Source organism: Peromyscus leucopus, chromosome 1 (genome assembly GCF_004664715.2).
Source record: "Peromyscus leucopus breed LL Stock chromosome 1, UCI_PerLeu_2.1, whole genome shotgun sequence".
Classification (NCBI taxonomy): domain Eukaryota; kingdom Metazoa; phylum Chordata; class Mammalia; order Rodentia; family Cricetidae; genus Peromyscus; species Peromyscus leucopus.
Genome location: NC_051063.1, coordinates 117,517,727 through 117,536,027, shown reverse-complemented (window position 1 = coordinate 117,536,027; position 18,301 = coordinate 117,517,727). Strand labels below are relative to the sequence as shown.

At 37.5% G+C, this 18,301-nt stretch overlaps 1 protein-coding gene across 2 annotated transcripts in view; it reads right to left on the bottom strand.

Moving 5' to 3' along the window:
* Folh1b (folate hydrolase 1B) overlaps nt 1-14,404 on the bottom strand; it is a 65,587-nt gene extending 51,183 nt beyond the window's left edge. The window contains exons 1-5 of one of the 2 annotated variants that reach the window (XM_028856721.2): nt 14,138-14,404; nt 11,670-11,778; nt 10,114-10,300; nt 3,466-3,567; nt 677-802 (exon numbers count right to left, since the gene is read on the bottom strand). In XM_028856721.2, the coding sequence (XP_028712554.1) occupies nt 677-802; nt 3,466-3,567; nt 10,114-10,300; nt 11,670-11,778; nt 14,138-14,258 (645 nt within the window). In that variant the 5' untranslated portion in view covers nt 14,259-14,404. The remainder of the gene's footprint in view (nt 1-676; nt 803-3,465; nt 3,568-10,113; nt 10,301-11,669; nt 11,779-14,137) is intronic. The other variant, XM_028856720.2, reaches the window with a different exon arrangement.
* Nucleotides 14,405-18,301: the final 3,897 nt, after the last annotated feature.

The window sequence follows — 18,301 nt, the reverse complement described above, 5'->3', positions numbered from 1 at the left end:
AGGAATATTTTGGCTTTTTTCACTACCTATAGTAATGGTCCACATTAAATTTATTTTCGTAAGTCTTTGGAGATAATATTTAAAATAAAGTTACTGGAAATTAGTAGGAAATTCAGTGTGAGGGGTTTTGTGTTTCTTTTTAAGTCAGAGAAACTTGCAGGTACAGAAAAATCTGCTGCATTTGCTCTTGCCAATAAGGTCAGCATTGCAAGAACACAAGAACACAAATATGTTAGGTGTCTTCCCTGTAAGGTGGGAGTTTATAGAGTCAAGAGAATAATAATCTCAGAAAAACTTTAAGGAAATGATTCAACACGTGTAAAATATACAAAACATTTTAGATTAGGGCAAGAGATAAATATTAAAAATGTCATCAGCATGTACACACCATAGAAAACAGTGGATTCATTAGAGCAAATTCACACATGAACATCACGTGCTTTCATTATTATCCTATAATTTCCTATTACCCTCTTCTTTATCCCATCATCCTTCCTGTTTCTCTCCTTCTTACTAACAAATAGGCCCCCACCCTTCATTTTCATGTGTATTTATTGATTTTGCTTTTTTGACTCTAGATTCCACTTATGAGACAAAATTGCAATATATGTCTTTTTTAGCTTAACATGTTGACCTCCAGTTCATCCGCTTTCCTGAAAGTACATCTTTTCCTTACCTTATTTCCTCTGAACACTTTCCCATATCTGGCGATCACAATCTTTCCAGAACAATTAATCTTCATGTCCCGTTCCAGTTTAAAGAAGTCTTCAGTTCGTGCATAGTTAACATACACTAGATCCCCCTGTTGAGATCAAGAACAATTTAGTAGAAAATGTAGCATATGGAGGCATGTACGGATGAGGGACACCTGTTATTGAAATAGATACAGATAAAGCAAAAGCCCCCAAGAGGGTCAGGACAGATCAGTATCAAATAAGACAAAGGAGAAGCTAGCTTAAATTGTAAATATAATTAAACAAGTTAAGATACATATAAGTTAAATAATACATTTCTTTTACCTATCTTTTATTGAGTAGCTATACAATGTAGAAATACCCCCACAGAATTGCATTAGTATTCAAGTTGCTACATGTAATCTGAAAAAGTCCGGTCACCATAGGTTGACAGACCCTTGGTGAAAGAAAACTTTTTTCACTTTAGACAGTACAATCAAATTGGAAAACATAGTGGATCTTCACAAACATCAGAGACCAAAAACTGGCATTTGATAGGTTTATTTCCAGTCATTTGTGTGATCATGCAAGCATACTGTCATCCCTAAGTCTCAACATTGTCATTTGTAAAGTCATTTTCTGAAATGTTTTTTCCTCTAATCTATACAGAGACATATTCTGAAAAGTAATACACACATCCATTTATTTTGCACAGAAATCTAAAAAAATGCTCATCATACCTCTATGACACCAATTGCCTGCAAGGAATATAATTTCCAACATACTATAAATACCATTTTAGAATCGATGACACAGCTGCTCATTTGTAGCTGAAAAAATGTAAATACTCATGCTTATCTACTACTTCTTCCATTTAAGAAATAGATGAACACAATCTGAGAATGTAGCATCATGGTATAGTATCTACTCAGAATGTGCCAGGCTCTAGGCTCAATGAACAATACCACAAAAATATTAATTGTGACCAAACCCCCAAATCTACACAAGTATATATTTCTGCACTTTCACAATTTTGTCAATTTCTTTTTTTTCCTTAAGCATCAACTTAGAAACCTTTGTGATGGGCTGGCTCTAAAATACACACCTAGACTGTTCTTCAGTGAATGCTCTGCTTCAAGTGCAGGGAAGACTCTTCAAAAGAATATAAGAGCTGAGGATGGAGATACATACTGTGAAATATTGTCTCCTGGAAACAATGGCTGTTGCATTCAGGAACTCAGACTCCCCATAGTTACCAGCAAAATATCAAGCCAGCCAAAATTCCTGTATAGATGGGTGAAGTCCCACCCATTACTTAGAAACTATTAGTAGTTGTTAACTACTAGAAGAGGAAGAGTCATCCTCTCATGAACAAGTGGCCACTGGTAGGTTTCCCTATGCTCCAAAAGATAGCCCCACAACTGTGCATGTATGGGCAGGACTAACTAGCACTATCATCCAAGAGCAAAGAGATAAAGAAAGAGAGAAGAAAGAGTAGACAGAAACTGAGAGAGAGAGAGAGAGAGAGAGAGAGAGAGAGAGAAGAGAGAGAGAGAGAGAGAGAGAGAGAGAGAGAGAGAGAGAGAGAGAGAGAGAAGTTAAATTGGTCTGTTCAAACTTCTTGATTGTACCAACAAGTTCCCACTTGGGAGAAGCAATTTGGGGGCGATTCCCCCATTAAGTATTAGAAAATGACAGCTATCTTTTGATAAACTGACAATCATCACAAGACAAACTATTCTGGATAATGGATTGGAGAAGACACAGTTTAAAATTTTGCTAACAAAAGTAACCAATAGATACACTCCCTAGGCAAGTGGTATTCTCAGTTGAAAAACCACTTTGTTTTAGACAATGGATTTCTTGTATGACTTACACTGTGCTGTTGTTCTATGATTGTAAACATAATCTGGCCCTGGGCTTGGAATTTTCCCTGATTCCTTCAAGCTTCTATTTTTCTGCTCTTATCATTGTGGACATTTGGGTGAAAAAAGCAGTGGTCCTCAAAGATTCGTCCTGGAGTTCAGCATTACAGAGGACACTGTGAGAAGCACCCATGAGCTCTTGGGTACATCCGCAGACATGCTGAAATGCATAGGCTAGAAACCAGAATCTGTGCTTTGCAAACCCTCCATTTATGTGACACATATTAAAACATGAGAAATACTACAGTATGTTTATAGATATTGTGAAATTCCATTTTTTTTTTTTTTTGGTTTTTCGAGACAGGATTTCTCTGTGTAGCTTTGCGCCTTTCCTAGATCTCATTTTGTAGACCAGGCTGGCCTCGGAGTCACAGAGATCCGCCTGCCTCTGCCTCCTGAGTGCTGGGATTAAAGGCGTGCGCCACCACCGCCCGGCGAAATTGCAAATTTTAAATAGCCTAATGCATGAGCCAGTGTTATATGTTCCACAGGACTCAGATGACATAGATTCAAGAATTAATGATGGAGAAGTGTATTGCATACACATAAAAGACCTATATAATTACTAGAGAAGTAATGCTCTACTGGATGGGTTACAGATCACCCAGGAAATCTCAACAGTCAACACATGTGCCTTCTATTTGAATGTAGATAGTGATAGCATAGATAGTGAAACCTTCTGCATCATTGTTCAGTATCGTGGAAGAATTTAAGCATGTTTGCAGGAAAGAAAAATAATGAAGTTAGTGATTTCTTTTGAGAGAGGAGAAAAAACTATGTAGGTCAGACAGTTTAATTATTGCCTAACTGTATGAGGAAACAGGACTTCTCCTCATCATTTGTATTGTGCTGTGCTACATTGTTACCTCTGGCATCCCTGGTGGAGAGAAAGCACTGAAAGGTGGCACTACATCTGAGATGTTCTCATATCCTGGAGGTGGCAGTTCAGATAATGACGTGTTGAAAATCTAGAGAAACAAACAAGATAATCAAGAGTAAATCAGTTCAAGTTTATCACAAGCAATCAAGAAAAAATGCATCCATCTCTTGGGTCAGTTGTCACACTTGTTATACACAGGTGCTCCACAGTAGGATAGAAGAGATTCATCCTCTTGAGGGTCCTAGAAGAGCCCACAAGCACCAGCTTCCATTTAAGGAGAAAATGTCTGCAGACATCGTTTTAAGGTCTTCAAATAGAACTATAGCCTTGCATAGTAAAGGTGGTCATTATTATAACAATGCTGGAACAAGTTAAATATCAAATTTACTTTAACAAAAAGGTCACATAGTTGAGAGATGTATGCCCAATAGCACTCAGATACACTGAAAAACATTCATACTTGAAAGAATGAAAAACATTTAGCGTAGACACCAAAATGAGTACAGGGGAAGGCTAGTTCAAGAACCCTCTCCACCATTGCTATGAATCTTAGCTGGGGACACATTGTGAGTTTCTGGGGTTTTCCCTAGCTGCAGATTTCTCCCCATCCCCTTAATGGTACACTCTGTCAAGATATCTCTTTCATTACTCTCCATCTCTCCCCTTACTCAGCCATCTCGAGTCCTCATGTTCCTACCTCCCATCCCCTCCCCTCTATTCCCTCCTCTCAGTTTGCCCAGAAGATCATAACCTTTCCCCTTCCTGGGAAGATCCATGTATATGTCCCTCTTAGTGTCCTCCTCTTTACTACACTTAGATTGGTTACATAGAACCTACATCCAGTGACTGATGGAAGCAGATGCAGAGACCCACAGCCAAGCAGTTGCCCAAGATCCTGGAGTTCAGTTGAAGAGAGGGAGGAAGGATTATAAGAGCAAAGGGGATCGGGATCATAATAGGAAAAACCACAGAGATAGCTGACCTGAGCTAATGGGAGCTAATGGACTCTGGACTGATAGCTAGGGAGCCTGCATGGGACTGAACTAGGCCCTCTGAATGTGGGTGAAAGTTGCATGGTTTGATGTGTTTGTGGGTCCCCTGGCAATGGTACCAGGATTTATCCCAGGTTCACAAACTGGCTTTTTAGACACCATTCCCTATGGTGCAATGCCTTACTCAGCCTTGATGCAGGGGGGAAAGGCTAGGTCTATCCCCAACGTGGTATAACAGTCTGTGTTGACTACTCAAGGGAGGCCTTACTCTCTATGAGGAGGAGATGGGGTGGGATGGGGGTAGTGGGAGAAGCAGAAGAGGAGGGAGGGGAATGCGTTGGTATATAAAAAGAAAGAAAATCTTTTTTAATAAAAAGTTATATAAAAATAAAAATAAAATAATTTAAGCAGGAAAGAAAGAATGAAAAACACTAACCAAAATATGTATCTGTTTATCTAAATTAAATCGGAAAAGCAAGAACTATTAAGAACCTCCCAAAATAGCAAACAAATAAAAACAGATATGCAACAGGAATTCTAAGATGTAACACTAAAATCTGTATTATAGGTTTGGATACTGAATATCCCTCTATGTCTGCATGTTAAAGGATTGGTTGCCAGGCTGGCATGATCAGGAGGAAGTGCTAACTCCATGACATGGGGCCTTGTGGGTGATCTCTCCGTGGAAGGTATGACCGTAAAGGATTTGTTACATCTCAACAACTGCCTCATTCTGTTCTTTCTTGTTGTGACATTGGTAGTTTTTGCTACGGCTCACTTCACTATTAGTCACTGCCTCATTAGAGGTCCAAAGTGATGGAACCCTTTGATTATGGACTGGAAACACCAAAATAAAATAAACTTCAATAAGTTAATTAACACAAGTAATGAAAGCTGACTAGAATAGAACAGTCCATTTTTGTCTCTTGTTGGTCTTATCAAAGTATAAGGGCCCATAAAGAGAGCATAGACATTAATACAGTCTGACTACACTTCAGGAAATAGAGTCTTACAGGAGAATCCTGCATAAATTAGTCTCCAATGAACAATATATTTTAGAGTTATGGATAAATTAGACATAAATTAATTCCACAGAAAGTGATGGTTCAAGGCCTCAAAGGATCTACATTTTCCCACTCACTACTTAGATAGAACAAAATGCTTCTAGGTGAGGAGTTTATTTTAGAGTAGTGTCTAGTTGGTAGTGCTGCTTGAAGCCCAGCAAAAATTGTCAAGATGTCATTATCCTTTATTTTAGACCTTTAAAAGTCCTAAAAGAAGTCATAAGGAAGAACTCAGAACCCAAACAAAAATCACTGAACACACACAAAGTCCTTTGGGAAGGAGTAGACATAGAGAACAGAGAATAAACTACATGTCTAGCACTTATTATATAGATGGCATTGGTTTGGAATTTTAATGAAAAACCTTTAAATAAATGTAGAAAAAAAAGAACATGTAGTGTTCACACACAGGAACACATACCTGAAATCTCAGCATGAGGATACCCAGGCAGGCAGATTGAAAACTCAAGGCTAATCTGGGCTACATAGCCAGAAAATATCAAATAACAGAGACAAAATTTAGAAGAGGCAAAGCTAGCAAGCTATAGAAATTAATAAGTTTAGGAGACAGACCTATAAGTATAATTTATCTCAGTGAAGAAATTAGGGGAAAAAAGAAATATTAAGAGATTACAGTGACAAAATATGGAGGTTCAGGGCACCCACAAAATTCTTAAAGAGAAATGATAGAAATGCTGCAAAAGAACTAAATTTTAGACAATATGCTGAAATTGATAAAGTATTATATGAGATTAAGGATGTCCAATAAGTTTTGTCCGTAATACAATAGATGTATGCCCTGTCTATCAGAGTATAACTTAAATGCTCAGTTATTAATCTTCATATGATTAATAAAGACAGAAGGAAGTAATATTAAGAAGAGGTTTCAGCCAAATAATGATACAAACTACTAAACCAATATGAAAGATGAAGTCCCCAAACTAACAAATATGCATTTTTGCCAAAGAAACAGAACATTTATGTAAATTGACACATACTAATTTCTAATGGAAACCTTAGTTGGATTTTTATTGCTGTGATAAAACACCATGCCAAAAGCAATTTGGTAATAAAAAAGTTTCTTTCGGTTTACAGTCTATCACTGAAATTGGGAGTGGAAATCAAGGCAGGAACCTGGAAGAAGGTACTGAAACAGAAGCCGAGGAGGAACTCTATTTAATCACATATTCCTCATGATTTTCTCAGCCTACTTTCTTATAAAACTAGGTACACCAGCCCAGGGATGACATGCCCACACTGAGGTGGGGCCTGTCACATCAATCACTAATTAAGACAGTACCTCAGAGACTTGTGTGCAGTCCATAGGCCAATCCTATGGAAACATTTTCTCAATTAACATTCCTCTTCCAAATATGTTTCTATTTTTGTCAAGTGGGCAAAAAACAATCAGCACAATTTTTTACCTATAAACCATATTACCTAATATATATATATATATATATATATATATATATATATCCATATTAAACTTGACAATGAGAACAGAATAAAAATTCTAAACACTTAGTAATGCATATGTGCAATCCCAGCAAGAGAACTGGAAATTCTAGGCTAGCCTGGGCTAGCAAGATGCTGTCTTAAAGAATGAACAAATAAATAAGATAATTTAAGAAGAAAAATGGAAATTAGAAAAAATAAGACATCAGTGATTACTGAAATACCTCTTATCCAAACTTCAGAGAATTACTTGAGGCAGTTATGAGAGAACTTGAACCTCACAATTTATTAAAGACTGGATATCAGTAAATTGAGCTTTCTTCAAAAGATGCTACAAGGAATAGCAAAATCAGTACAAAGATAGCAATAAAAGAAACCTAAGTAAGGGCACAATCAATAAACCATGAAGTTAGGTTACAAAACACTGCTAAAGACAAAGTTTAGTATTTGAATACATTAGCAAAAATGACATACCTCTGACAAAATCAATAAGGACAAAATAGAAAAATCAATATTAGGCATGTCTTCAGATATTTTACAGATATTTTAAAATTTGAGAATATATAAAGAATAATGGAGGCCAAAAACTTGGGATTTAGACAAAGTAGAAAGACACATCTCATTTTCATTTCACTCTTTAAGTTTCTATTTCTGTATCTCATTGTAGTGTTGTGTCAACAAAGCATCTGTGCACCAGCCCATAAATATATCAACAGTAGGATGTAACTTCTTATTATACCACACTTCTGCAATATTACTATTATTTTCAGACAAAATTTTCAATATGTAATCCAAGCTTGCCTAGAATTCATGAGGTAGCCCACCCTGGCTTTGAATCTCATGATTATCATCCTCACTCAAGTTCCCTAATGCTGAGATTAGGTCAGAAACAGACACTATCAAATCTGAATAAAAATGTGATTAAGAAAGTGAAAATTGATATAAAGAATACATATTTTAAAAATATAACAGTATTATGCCAATTAAAATTATACTAGCTGTTTTAGTTCTTCCATACAATAAATGTGTCAACACCAAGTGGTTTTCATTGAGCTTGAAATATTAAAGAAAAATATAATTTTTGAATATATAATTTTTTTTAAAAAAATTAATAATTAATTTTTTCATTTACTTTGCATAGTGATCACTCTTTCCCTCCCTCCTTTCCTCCCATTCCCTCCCCTCCTGCCTTCCCTCTATCCCCACCACCATCCACTTCTCCATCTCCATTCAGAAAGGGGCAGGTCTCCCATGGGAGTCAACAAAACATGGCACATCATGTTGAGGCACTACCAAGCTCCTCCCCTTGCATCAAGACTGGGCAAGCCAACCCAGCATGAGGAATAGGTTTTCAAAAGCTATCTTAAGTGCCAGGGAAAGTTCCTGATCCCACTGCTAGGAGCCCCACAAACAGACCAAGCTAAACAACTGTCACCACAACATTCCAAGGGCCTAGGTTGGTCCCATGTAGGCTATCTAGCTGTGAGCCCAGAGTCCCTGAGGTTCCACGAGTACGGGTCAGCTGTCTCTGTAGGCTTCTCCATCATAATCTTGACCCCCCCCCCCATATAATCCTTCCACCCTCTCTTCAACTGGACTCCCAGAGTTTGACACAGTGCTTGGCTGTGGATCTCTGTATCTGCTTCCATCAGTTACTGGATGAAGGCTCCCTGATGACAATTAGGGTAGTCACTAATCTGATTACAGGAGTTGACCAGTTCAGGTACTCTCTCCACTATTGCTAAGAGACTTAGTTGGGGTCATCCTGTGGATTCCTGAGAGTTTCTCTGGCACCAGGTTTCTCCCTAACCCTGAAATGCCCCCTTGCACCAAGATACCTCTTTCTTTACTCCCCTCAATCTGTCCTGCCCCCAACCTGCCCAACCAGATCCTTCATGTTCCCATCCTCCTATCACCCTTCCCTGCCCCTGCCCCCAGTTTACCCAGAAGATCTCTTCTAGTTCATAATTTTTATAATTTTAAGAAATGAATAACAGTACTTGAACATTGGTGTTAGGCTAGAGTGATAAGCATGGACTGGAATGATCACAACCCCAACGAACACTGCATGACTCTGAAATAAAAAGCAATGCAAGCATACTACTTATGGAAAATAAGTAAGTGTTAAAAAAAACAGCTCATAGTTTGAATAGTAATTGCCCTGCAAAGGGGAACACAAGCAAGAAACATGGTGCACTCTAGAACTGTGTGATTAAAGTTAGAATTGTATCATATCAGTGATTATAATATATGTGTGTGTATATATACTTATATATGTTCATTACAAGAAAAGACTGATGCATTGTTAGTAAGAAAGTTAAATAACAATTTGAAAAAGTCAAATGTGAAAACATTTTAACTTGTAAGTAGCTTGAAAAATGCTATTTATAAGAGGAATTTCAGTTACAAGATGACTGTCTGAAGCTATGTAGACTGTACTAGATATATTAGGTCTACTATGTAAAATGTATTGATGGTGATAAATGTTTTAGTTATACTTTATTGTTTTCATATTGAACATACATGTTGATCAGACCAACTTCAACAAACTGTATTATAATCTGTTTGGCAAATATGCACCCTGACTTAAAAACAGAATTACAAATACTTTGTTTTAGATACATTTGCCTCCAAATGTATTCCTTTCCAAATGTCCAAGACAAGGTCTTAACAAAAGCCTATGTACAGGGTCATTTGAGAAATTTTCATTCAGTGCAGCTAGAACTTTTAGCTAAAACCAGGTGGAAATAGAATCTTTTAAACCAATACATCCTTGCTAGCTCAAACCAACACTGGTTCTCTAAATATCCTGGCAAACTAAATCTTTGAAATGTCTTTATGCTTTAAGGCATGAAAGTCTGTTTAGCTGGTCAGAATCTTAACCATATATTGCATTTGAAATTGGTATATAATACTAAAAAATAGAAAGTAACTATAATAAATCATTCATTTTTAAAAAATCTTCCCCAAATCACACTACATTCAAACACTCTAAGAAATGAACTGACATTGATAAGGAGATTTTTAAAGGCAAATAACAAATGTCAATAATAATGAATTTGATTAATATGTAGAGATGATACAAGATTGAGGTGGAGTGTTTCTTGTATTTTTTTTTACCTCATTTCCGTCTTCATCAATTATTGAGATGTAGTTGGGTTGAGTCTTATTTGGGTAGGATAACAGCACATCATAATGGGACAACTCAACTGAATCCAGGCCAAATTCTTTCCACTGGGCATGAATTTGCTTTGCAAGCTCAAAATTCTGTGCTGTTCCTGCCAAGTGTGGTGTCCGTGTGAAATTACTGGTGAAGAAACATTGAAAATGTTTAAACATTAAAGGTTAATATGTCTTTATCTCGAATAAGCACCAAGACAAAACTACTTATGTCATGCATATAATGCAAATATAGTGGCATAAATACAAGATGCAGAGATTTTTTTTTCAAAAAGAAGTTTAAGCCCAAAGTCTCTCATTCAACATGGCCCTTCTGAAACTGGGGAAGCAATGGTTTTCATGGTTTTTAACTCCATTGTAATTGATATAAGGTATATATGTACATACCTACAGATATATAACTCAATCCATATGTTAATATTTAATAGTCTTTTTATATCAAATTACTTTGTATTCATTAGAAAATCCTTCAATCATTAGAGGAATTTTGCATATTTTTGACACATATTATTTTGATTTGTTGAAAACTATAAAGCATTGTAAGTGGTTACATATACTAAAACTATTCATTCACATATTTTACTTTTAACTAATTATAAATTTAACTTTGTGACAACTTTTAACTTTTAGTTTCTTGCATTGTTGAGAATCAAACACAGGGCCTTGTGTATGCTCAGTGACAGGGCTCTTGCCTATAATGTGCAAAGCACAATACTTTTAAAATTTATTTATTTATCTCTTTCACTTTAAACTACTTCAGTAAGAATTGAATTAGTCTTTAAATTTTTAAAAATTCTGCTTTGCAGTTTTATCCTTATCACAGCAGTATCTTTACCCTCATCTCATAGATATGCAAATAAAAGCTTAGGATGCTTCATTATTCACTCAGTTACTTTCCTGTCAATGAGCCCAGATGAAGTTTGAACTAATTTCTATGCGATTTTAAAGTCAACCTTTTCTTGATTAAAACATACTATCTTTCTTTAAAAGATGAGTCAGCAAAGTAAGTTCTGCGATTCATATTTGGCCATGATCTGTTTTTTTATACAGTCCACAGGCAAAGAACAGCTTTACATTTTAAGTAGGTGAGGAGTAAACATGACAGAATTTTGTAATACATGAACACATGAGAATCAAATTTCAGTGCTCATGAGTACAGTTTTATCAGAACTGGCACATGTATTTTCCTCATACTTTCCATAGCTTCTTTTGTGTTGCAGGAGCAACATTAAGTAGTTGTGACAGATATCTGCTGGCTTGCAAAGGCTGGTCTTTGTATATTCAGTGTTTGCTAACTCCCACTCTGAAAGCTTTCTAATGATATGAAGTTAATCTGAAGCTGTAATCTTCCCTGCATGGAAAGTAATACAATATCCTCAATAAATAAAGCATTGTGAAAAGCCAATTTTTGTATATAAAATGTTGTATCAAAGCATCTGTACAGAACAATGTTTTTGCAATATACTTCCCATATCGACTTTTAAGCATAAGCTTACTATAAAAATGTTTTGATGTTCTCAGCCTTCAATTCATGCAAAAATGCCTTCTTCATGCCAGGATGGGGAACAATATTAGTTGACTCACTGGAAGATTTTATAAACCACCCTGAAAAATACAAGCAAAGATATGTGAGATATGAAGTCATGGCTGGGTCTTGTTTTTATGTAAGACACAGTTATTTTTCTTTTGTATTAGCTGGGATTTTGTTGTTTTCTCTCCCTTGTTTGCTTCTATGGGGAAAAGAGCATATCAGTATTTTTTTTTTTTGAATTGCAAAACAAGTACAACATATTTTAAACAAATTTCAATTATGTGCATTGCTGTTACTTCTCAGAAAAGTTTAATAAGGAAATTCAATTTGGTATTATTGTTTCAACTATTGGCGATAAAATGTTTTGAAAATGTATCTTTTTCTACATTAGCTTCTCTTGCCGGTAATTGCTTGCTTCTTTGTAGAGCTAGAATAAGCATTTAACAAATGATTATAATGAATTAATTATGAGTACAGTGACTAGAGAGATTGCTCAGTAGCTAAGAGCATGTACTGTTCTTGCAATGGACCCGTTTGATTGCCAGAACCAACATCTGGCAGTGCAGTTATCTGTAACTTAAGCTTCAGGGAAAGTAACGCCCTCTCCTGAACTCTATGGACACCTGTTCTCACGTCTCACACATGTATATTGTCACAGATATAAACATACGCAGATAATCAAAAAGAATTTTAACTATGACTATATTTCAAGTATATCAATTTTCTCAAAGCATTAAAGAAAACTCGGACTTTAGTCTGCTTTGAATTTGAAACTACAACAAAATGTACTGGTATTTTTTTTCCAAGTGAAACAGGCTTGAGAAATTGAAGTTTAGAAGCCTACAATGAACTATAATGTACCCAAAACCCTGTAAGAAATTCAATGCACAGAAAACTGCAGAGAGTTTATAACCAGTTCCTTAGTCCCTGGCTGCATGAGTTTATTTTAATCTGAAAGGGATAGGGCATCATTGCAAGTTTACAGAGTACTTGGTCTGGGAATGCAGAAGGTTACCCAGTCAAACTTGGTGGAACTCTTCCCATTTTTGATCACATATGCACAAATACAGAAGCATATAAATATGCACATTGAGACACATGGTTGGGCAAAAAGGAATATATTATCCCTGTGTATAAAACTAAGGGAACCCAGAGATGACTGAGATTAAGGAAGAACACCCTGTGGATGATAGATTAGAACCAAGGTCTAAAAAAATATACAAGAAGAAGATAGAGTCCTGTGGAGGAGACAGAACATTAAAACACTAACAAACTGAGTCACTGAGCCCTGAAACCAAGGATCACAGTGAGGGAAAAAAAGTAAAGGCAATAAATTGACATTAGGATATGCAGCCTTTTTGAATCCCATGCTAACCTTTCCAAGCCTTGTTTCTCACTTTTAAACTGAAATAATGGAAACTCAATTTAAGTCGTCTTTCTGAGAAAATACCTCATTGAAGCCCCACAACAACCATAGGTGGTTACTGTTAGTTAAGATTGAAGGCAATGGACTAAGGCTACCCAACTGGTCTATAGCCTGTTTTTAAAAATCCCAGAGAGGTGACTCAGAATTCAGAGTAAAGAAGGCCGACTTAGATGACATCTTAGACTGGCCTGTGTGTTAAAGTCAGTTAGGAAGAAGACCTGAGCATTGCTCCAGGAAAGTTCCACATGCTGTTTCATGTTCTATAAGTTACTCATATTTAGCTTCATCAGTAAAAATAGGGAAACTAAGGCTTAAAGAGACTCAGTAACTTTTTTGCAGTGAGAATTAGTTATACAATTTCTGAATTCATAAGTGTGCTAGCCTGTGCTGCTCACGTTTTCTTACAGTTGGGCGAAATCTGAACCAAGCACAAAGACCTCCTGCTGAGACTGTGTTCAGAAAGTGCTGACAGTAGTTAACATTCCTCAGAATGTGCCTCTGTTAGGTCCAAGGAAGAATGTGAACAGAAAGAGACTCCTTTCACAGAGATGTCCTGAACACGGTGGTAACCCAGAATCTGCCCCAGGGCTGAGCTAGATGAAACCCCAAGCCATCAAGAGCCACTCAGTGCCAAGCTTGCCGATTGATCTGGATCTGCAGCCATTGGGGATCTCTTCTGAGAAGTGTGGCGGCGTCTTGCAGGGTTTCAGTACCTCAAACCTAGCTCTAGTTCCGTGTTTTTGTTTTTAAAATCTGGCTTTAATCTGTGTAGCTCAATCCTACAAGCAGTTTATTCAAAACTCAATCCGGCACCAACGCCAGCAAATCACCGCTTAACTAACAGGGATTGCTCCCTCCTTCCCCAACCCAAATCACGACATTCCGGGGAGACCCACGACAGACAGGATCGCCTCTGGTGCAGACGGAGCTGCAGAGTGCAGAAGGGAAGAAAAAAAGGGGGGTCGCCGAGTTGGGATTCTGTGGTTTGCACAGCAAATGCACCCTACCAAAGACGAAGCCAATGATGAAGATTCCGGAGAAAGCCAGCACCAGTGTTCCGACGCAAAGCCAGCGCTGGCGGCGTCCAGGGCCCATCACAGAGTCACTGTCCTGCAGCGGGTTCCACATCTCAAGCAACTCTGGTCTTCCTTGCCCCTCAGGTCTCCTGTGGCCCCGCAGCAGCGCCTCTGCTGGCCAAAATTTCCTCCCACTACTGGCCTGGGGAAGAGGAGTATTGCGGAGACTTTCTCCTCCCTCAGATCATTCTGGCTTACTCAACCAATTGTAGTTAGGCTAAGGAAATGTCTGCCCCTAAAAAGAAAACCCAGCCTCTTTTAAGTGACGCCTTCTCTTTGAAACTTTACTGACAGGGACTACACAGAAAGATAAACAAAGATAATGTGCCAAATAGCACAGCCTGTATTTAGGAAAGTATTATGGGCTCTTTATTCTTGCTTTTTAACCACAATAAACCTTGTTTGAGGGATGGGAGTGACTTCATCCTAAAGAGCCAACATTTATGCACATGCGTGCGCACTTTTCTTTCCCTAAGAGCTTCTCTTTCTATTAACCCTGTGCTTATGTCTATGCTAAATTATCTTCTTGATAAACTCTAACTCTCCTTAATTTTTTTTTTTTTGCCCTCTGTAATACACACACTCATACACACACATACATGCTATTTGGGGGTAGGTAGATAAGTTTAACTGTGACCTGAATATCACCTTTCTTTTCTTAGTGCAGGAGTAATAGATTCAGATAGAAATACTGAATAAAGAAAAAATGGTTTTACTAACCCCTGGCCATCAACTCTTAGAGAATTATATGAAAGTTCCCATAGGATAAGGATTGTTTCTGGCAAGTACTTGGCAAACAACATGCATGCGGTGAACAGGGGTGAATGAACTATACAGTGACTTTTGCTGCCCAAGCATGAAGAGGTATCAGTATAGAGATCTTTTTAAAATAATAAAGCAAAACCATGCAGAGTAGAAGCAGGGCAGGCAAGCACATGAGATGGTCTACCCTGGGACTCTGATTGGTTTGGGCTATGTACAGCACCATGCCTTTTGTAATAATGCAGTTGGTGTACTAGTTCCTACACATCCACGTAAAATATACACATACTCCATCCAAAGAATGCGTACTGAAACCTCAGAACTCCCTCAGCCCCACTATAGCTGATCACAAGTGCTCACATCCTTGAACAGTAGTTTAGATTTCCCTGCTCCTAGTAACAATCATATTTAGACATTTTCTATTCAAGTATATTCCCAATTTACCTAATTATGAGGAACAGAACAGTGGAGCCAGCTGTAAAGAAAAATCATGTCCTATAATAACTTATATAAAGAAGACCATTTTGTCCCTATGTGCAAATGGGTACACATATGATTAAAATGAAATATATAGTAGGAAGAAACACATATAGTAGAGAAATATATGACATCATTAATCAGTCAAAATAGAGAACCACCCAAACTACATGTCTTCCCTACCTTCTTTTAGATTCCATAAAAGTGACCCTTGGGTACCCTCACACATATAGTTTGTTGTCGTTCTTGACAGTATATCCCTCTATAGTTGGTAATCTGAATAAAGTTATCTTGATTATTTTGCAAACATGTGTGAGATCTTATTTTCAGTATTTTGGATAAGAGGCAAGGACCTGAAATTACCTGGCCAAGACACTGACCACCTGTAACAAAAATACATTGATTTAATTCAGTGATTTCCATCTGTAGCAGAAACAAGAGACAGCTCCATGCAACTACCCACAGCTGCCTGAGGCATTCCTTAATCCTTTATGGTTAACCTGTATCTTTGGCTTTTACACAGAAAAGACTTTCAGGATAATCCAGTATAGGGCAGAAGTCTGGTTTATTAAAGGGCATTTCTAATATATATAAGAGAGTGGAGGACTTCTGGAAGCAGTTAACACATACCCCAGCATGGGTGTGGCTTCTCTAAGAGAGTTGCAATTCCTTCTTCCCTATGCCATATATGCCAATATGGTTGGTTTTGAATGAGTTTTGAAGCTATAATCTTCAGAGTGATACTAACAAACCTAAATGATATAATAGAGCTGATTCTGTCATCCACCTGACAAAACTGTGATTGATAATTTTACAGCATAGATCAGCAGGATGCAGGAACCTAGAATATCTTCATTGTAAACAAAGTTAATTATCTTGTTTGTGAGACTTCCAGAAAAATCACAGAGTGTGGAAGGAGGCTATTCCCAAGATCATAAGCATTTAGGCCTTAGCCTGGATCTGTGCCACTCAATAGTAAATACCTACAAACTTCTATATGAGAGAAATATCATCTCCACTGACAGCAACCTTCACAGCAAATGTTAATTGGGCAGTAACTCTCAATTCTCAGCTGGTAAGAGACATAACCCAACTGCAGGATGAGGCCTTCTTTCCCTTCTCATCTTCCCATAATGCTTGCCAATGAGTATCCTGCCCATGAGGAGATAAAGCACCCTGTTCTTTATCAGAAAGAGTTCATCTACTTATTTTATCTAGTCTGAAATCTAGTCTTATTACCAACAACCATACACCATCAGGGAATTCACACATGTCAAAATCTTTATTGGTTCGGGTCTTTCTGAGTTGGTTTTCTGACTGATGGGACTATAGTGTTATACGCAAAACACTAGTTTGTGGGTAATACAATCTCATTCTGGGGCTGCTTTGCACTCGGTATGTGGAAATGAAAAGGGGCAATTATATTAGCTAACCAATATTTGAGAGAGGGTAAATACATTCTAACTCTACAGCTGAAATGATTTAAGTCTTTTTGAAACAGGGTCTCATTCTCACTGTGCAGTTCTGACTGGCCTGAAACTCACAGTGAACCACCTGTCTCTGCCTCCTGAATACTAAAATTAGAGGCATGTGCTGCTTCATCTGGCCTTAAAATGTTTTTTTTTCTTCAATAAATCTTGGAATTAGACTTATAACAGGACTTAGAAGACCAGAAGACATAACAGCATACTATGGTCAGATTATTTCTCCAAAACTTCTGCTTTGTGTTTTTAACCTCCCAATGCAGAAAGCTTCAGTGGTTCTCACCCAGTTAACTATCAAATGAGTCTAAATTCTGGGACAACACACAAAGGCTATCTACACTTTAGACTCTTTCCAGCAGCTCTTCCATTAACTGTCATATGCTAGTGTTCTACTTCCTTACTCTTGGTCATTAAATTCACTCACAGAACAGGAATAATAGTAGATTCTGTCTAATACTGGCATCAGAAGGGTTAGCATAGTGTTCTGGCCCCTAGAAATGAATTTGTGGATGGAGCATGCTCCATCCTCCTCTTTAAAAACAAGTTTATTTAAAAGTAACTATTTGCCATTTGTTTGTTCAATTCTTTTCAAATTCAGCTTAACATATATATCCAGAAGTTGCCTCTGTTTAAAACCAATAAAGTACATTATGTTCACCAACCTTGAATGGAACCCATTGTTTTGAGAACAATGAAGAAATACATTCCAAGCAACAAAATGAGACAGATACACGTAAATTCAAAGGGATGACATCAGTTGAAATGAAAATTAGTCTGTATAATCTTTGTACACACATTTGTCAAGTCAAAGTATTTTCCTCTCTGGTGTTCAGTTCTTGGGGAAAGAGGCAAACTAACTCTCTGTGTCTTATCTCTAATCTTCAAGAAAGAAATTTGCTTCTGAAAACAATTTAACTTAATAAAGAAAAATACTTCTATTCCAGAAAAGCATAGACTTTATTGTCATTTTTGATTAGAAAACTAGGGCAGGGAGCCCTGAGTACTTAATTAGAGTGTTGCCCAGTTGTTGCTGGTAGAAGCAGATGCCAGCAGGACCTTCAGCTGCTATGGGCACAGATTTTTCAAGATGGTTGCCAAGTCCAGGCACTGAGCTGGAGTCAGTAGCCACCAGTGGTGCCAGCTAGTGCTTCTTTGCATTTGAGCATCCCTGAGTTAGGAAGGAAGATGCAGTGGTTACCAGGGAAACCTGTGTTGGGGCATAGGAAATAAGAACTCTGGCTCATTGGCAAAGAGATGAAGCATGTCCTTGCCCTTCTAGAATATTCTGATACAGAGGCCAGTGCTGGCCACTCATCTAGCCCAGTTGTTAACCTTCTAAATGCCTTTGGGTGGCAGTGATCCTTGTCTGGGC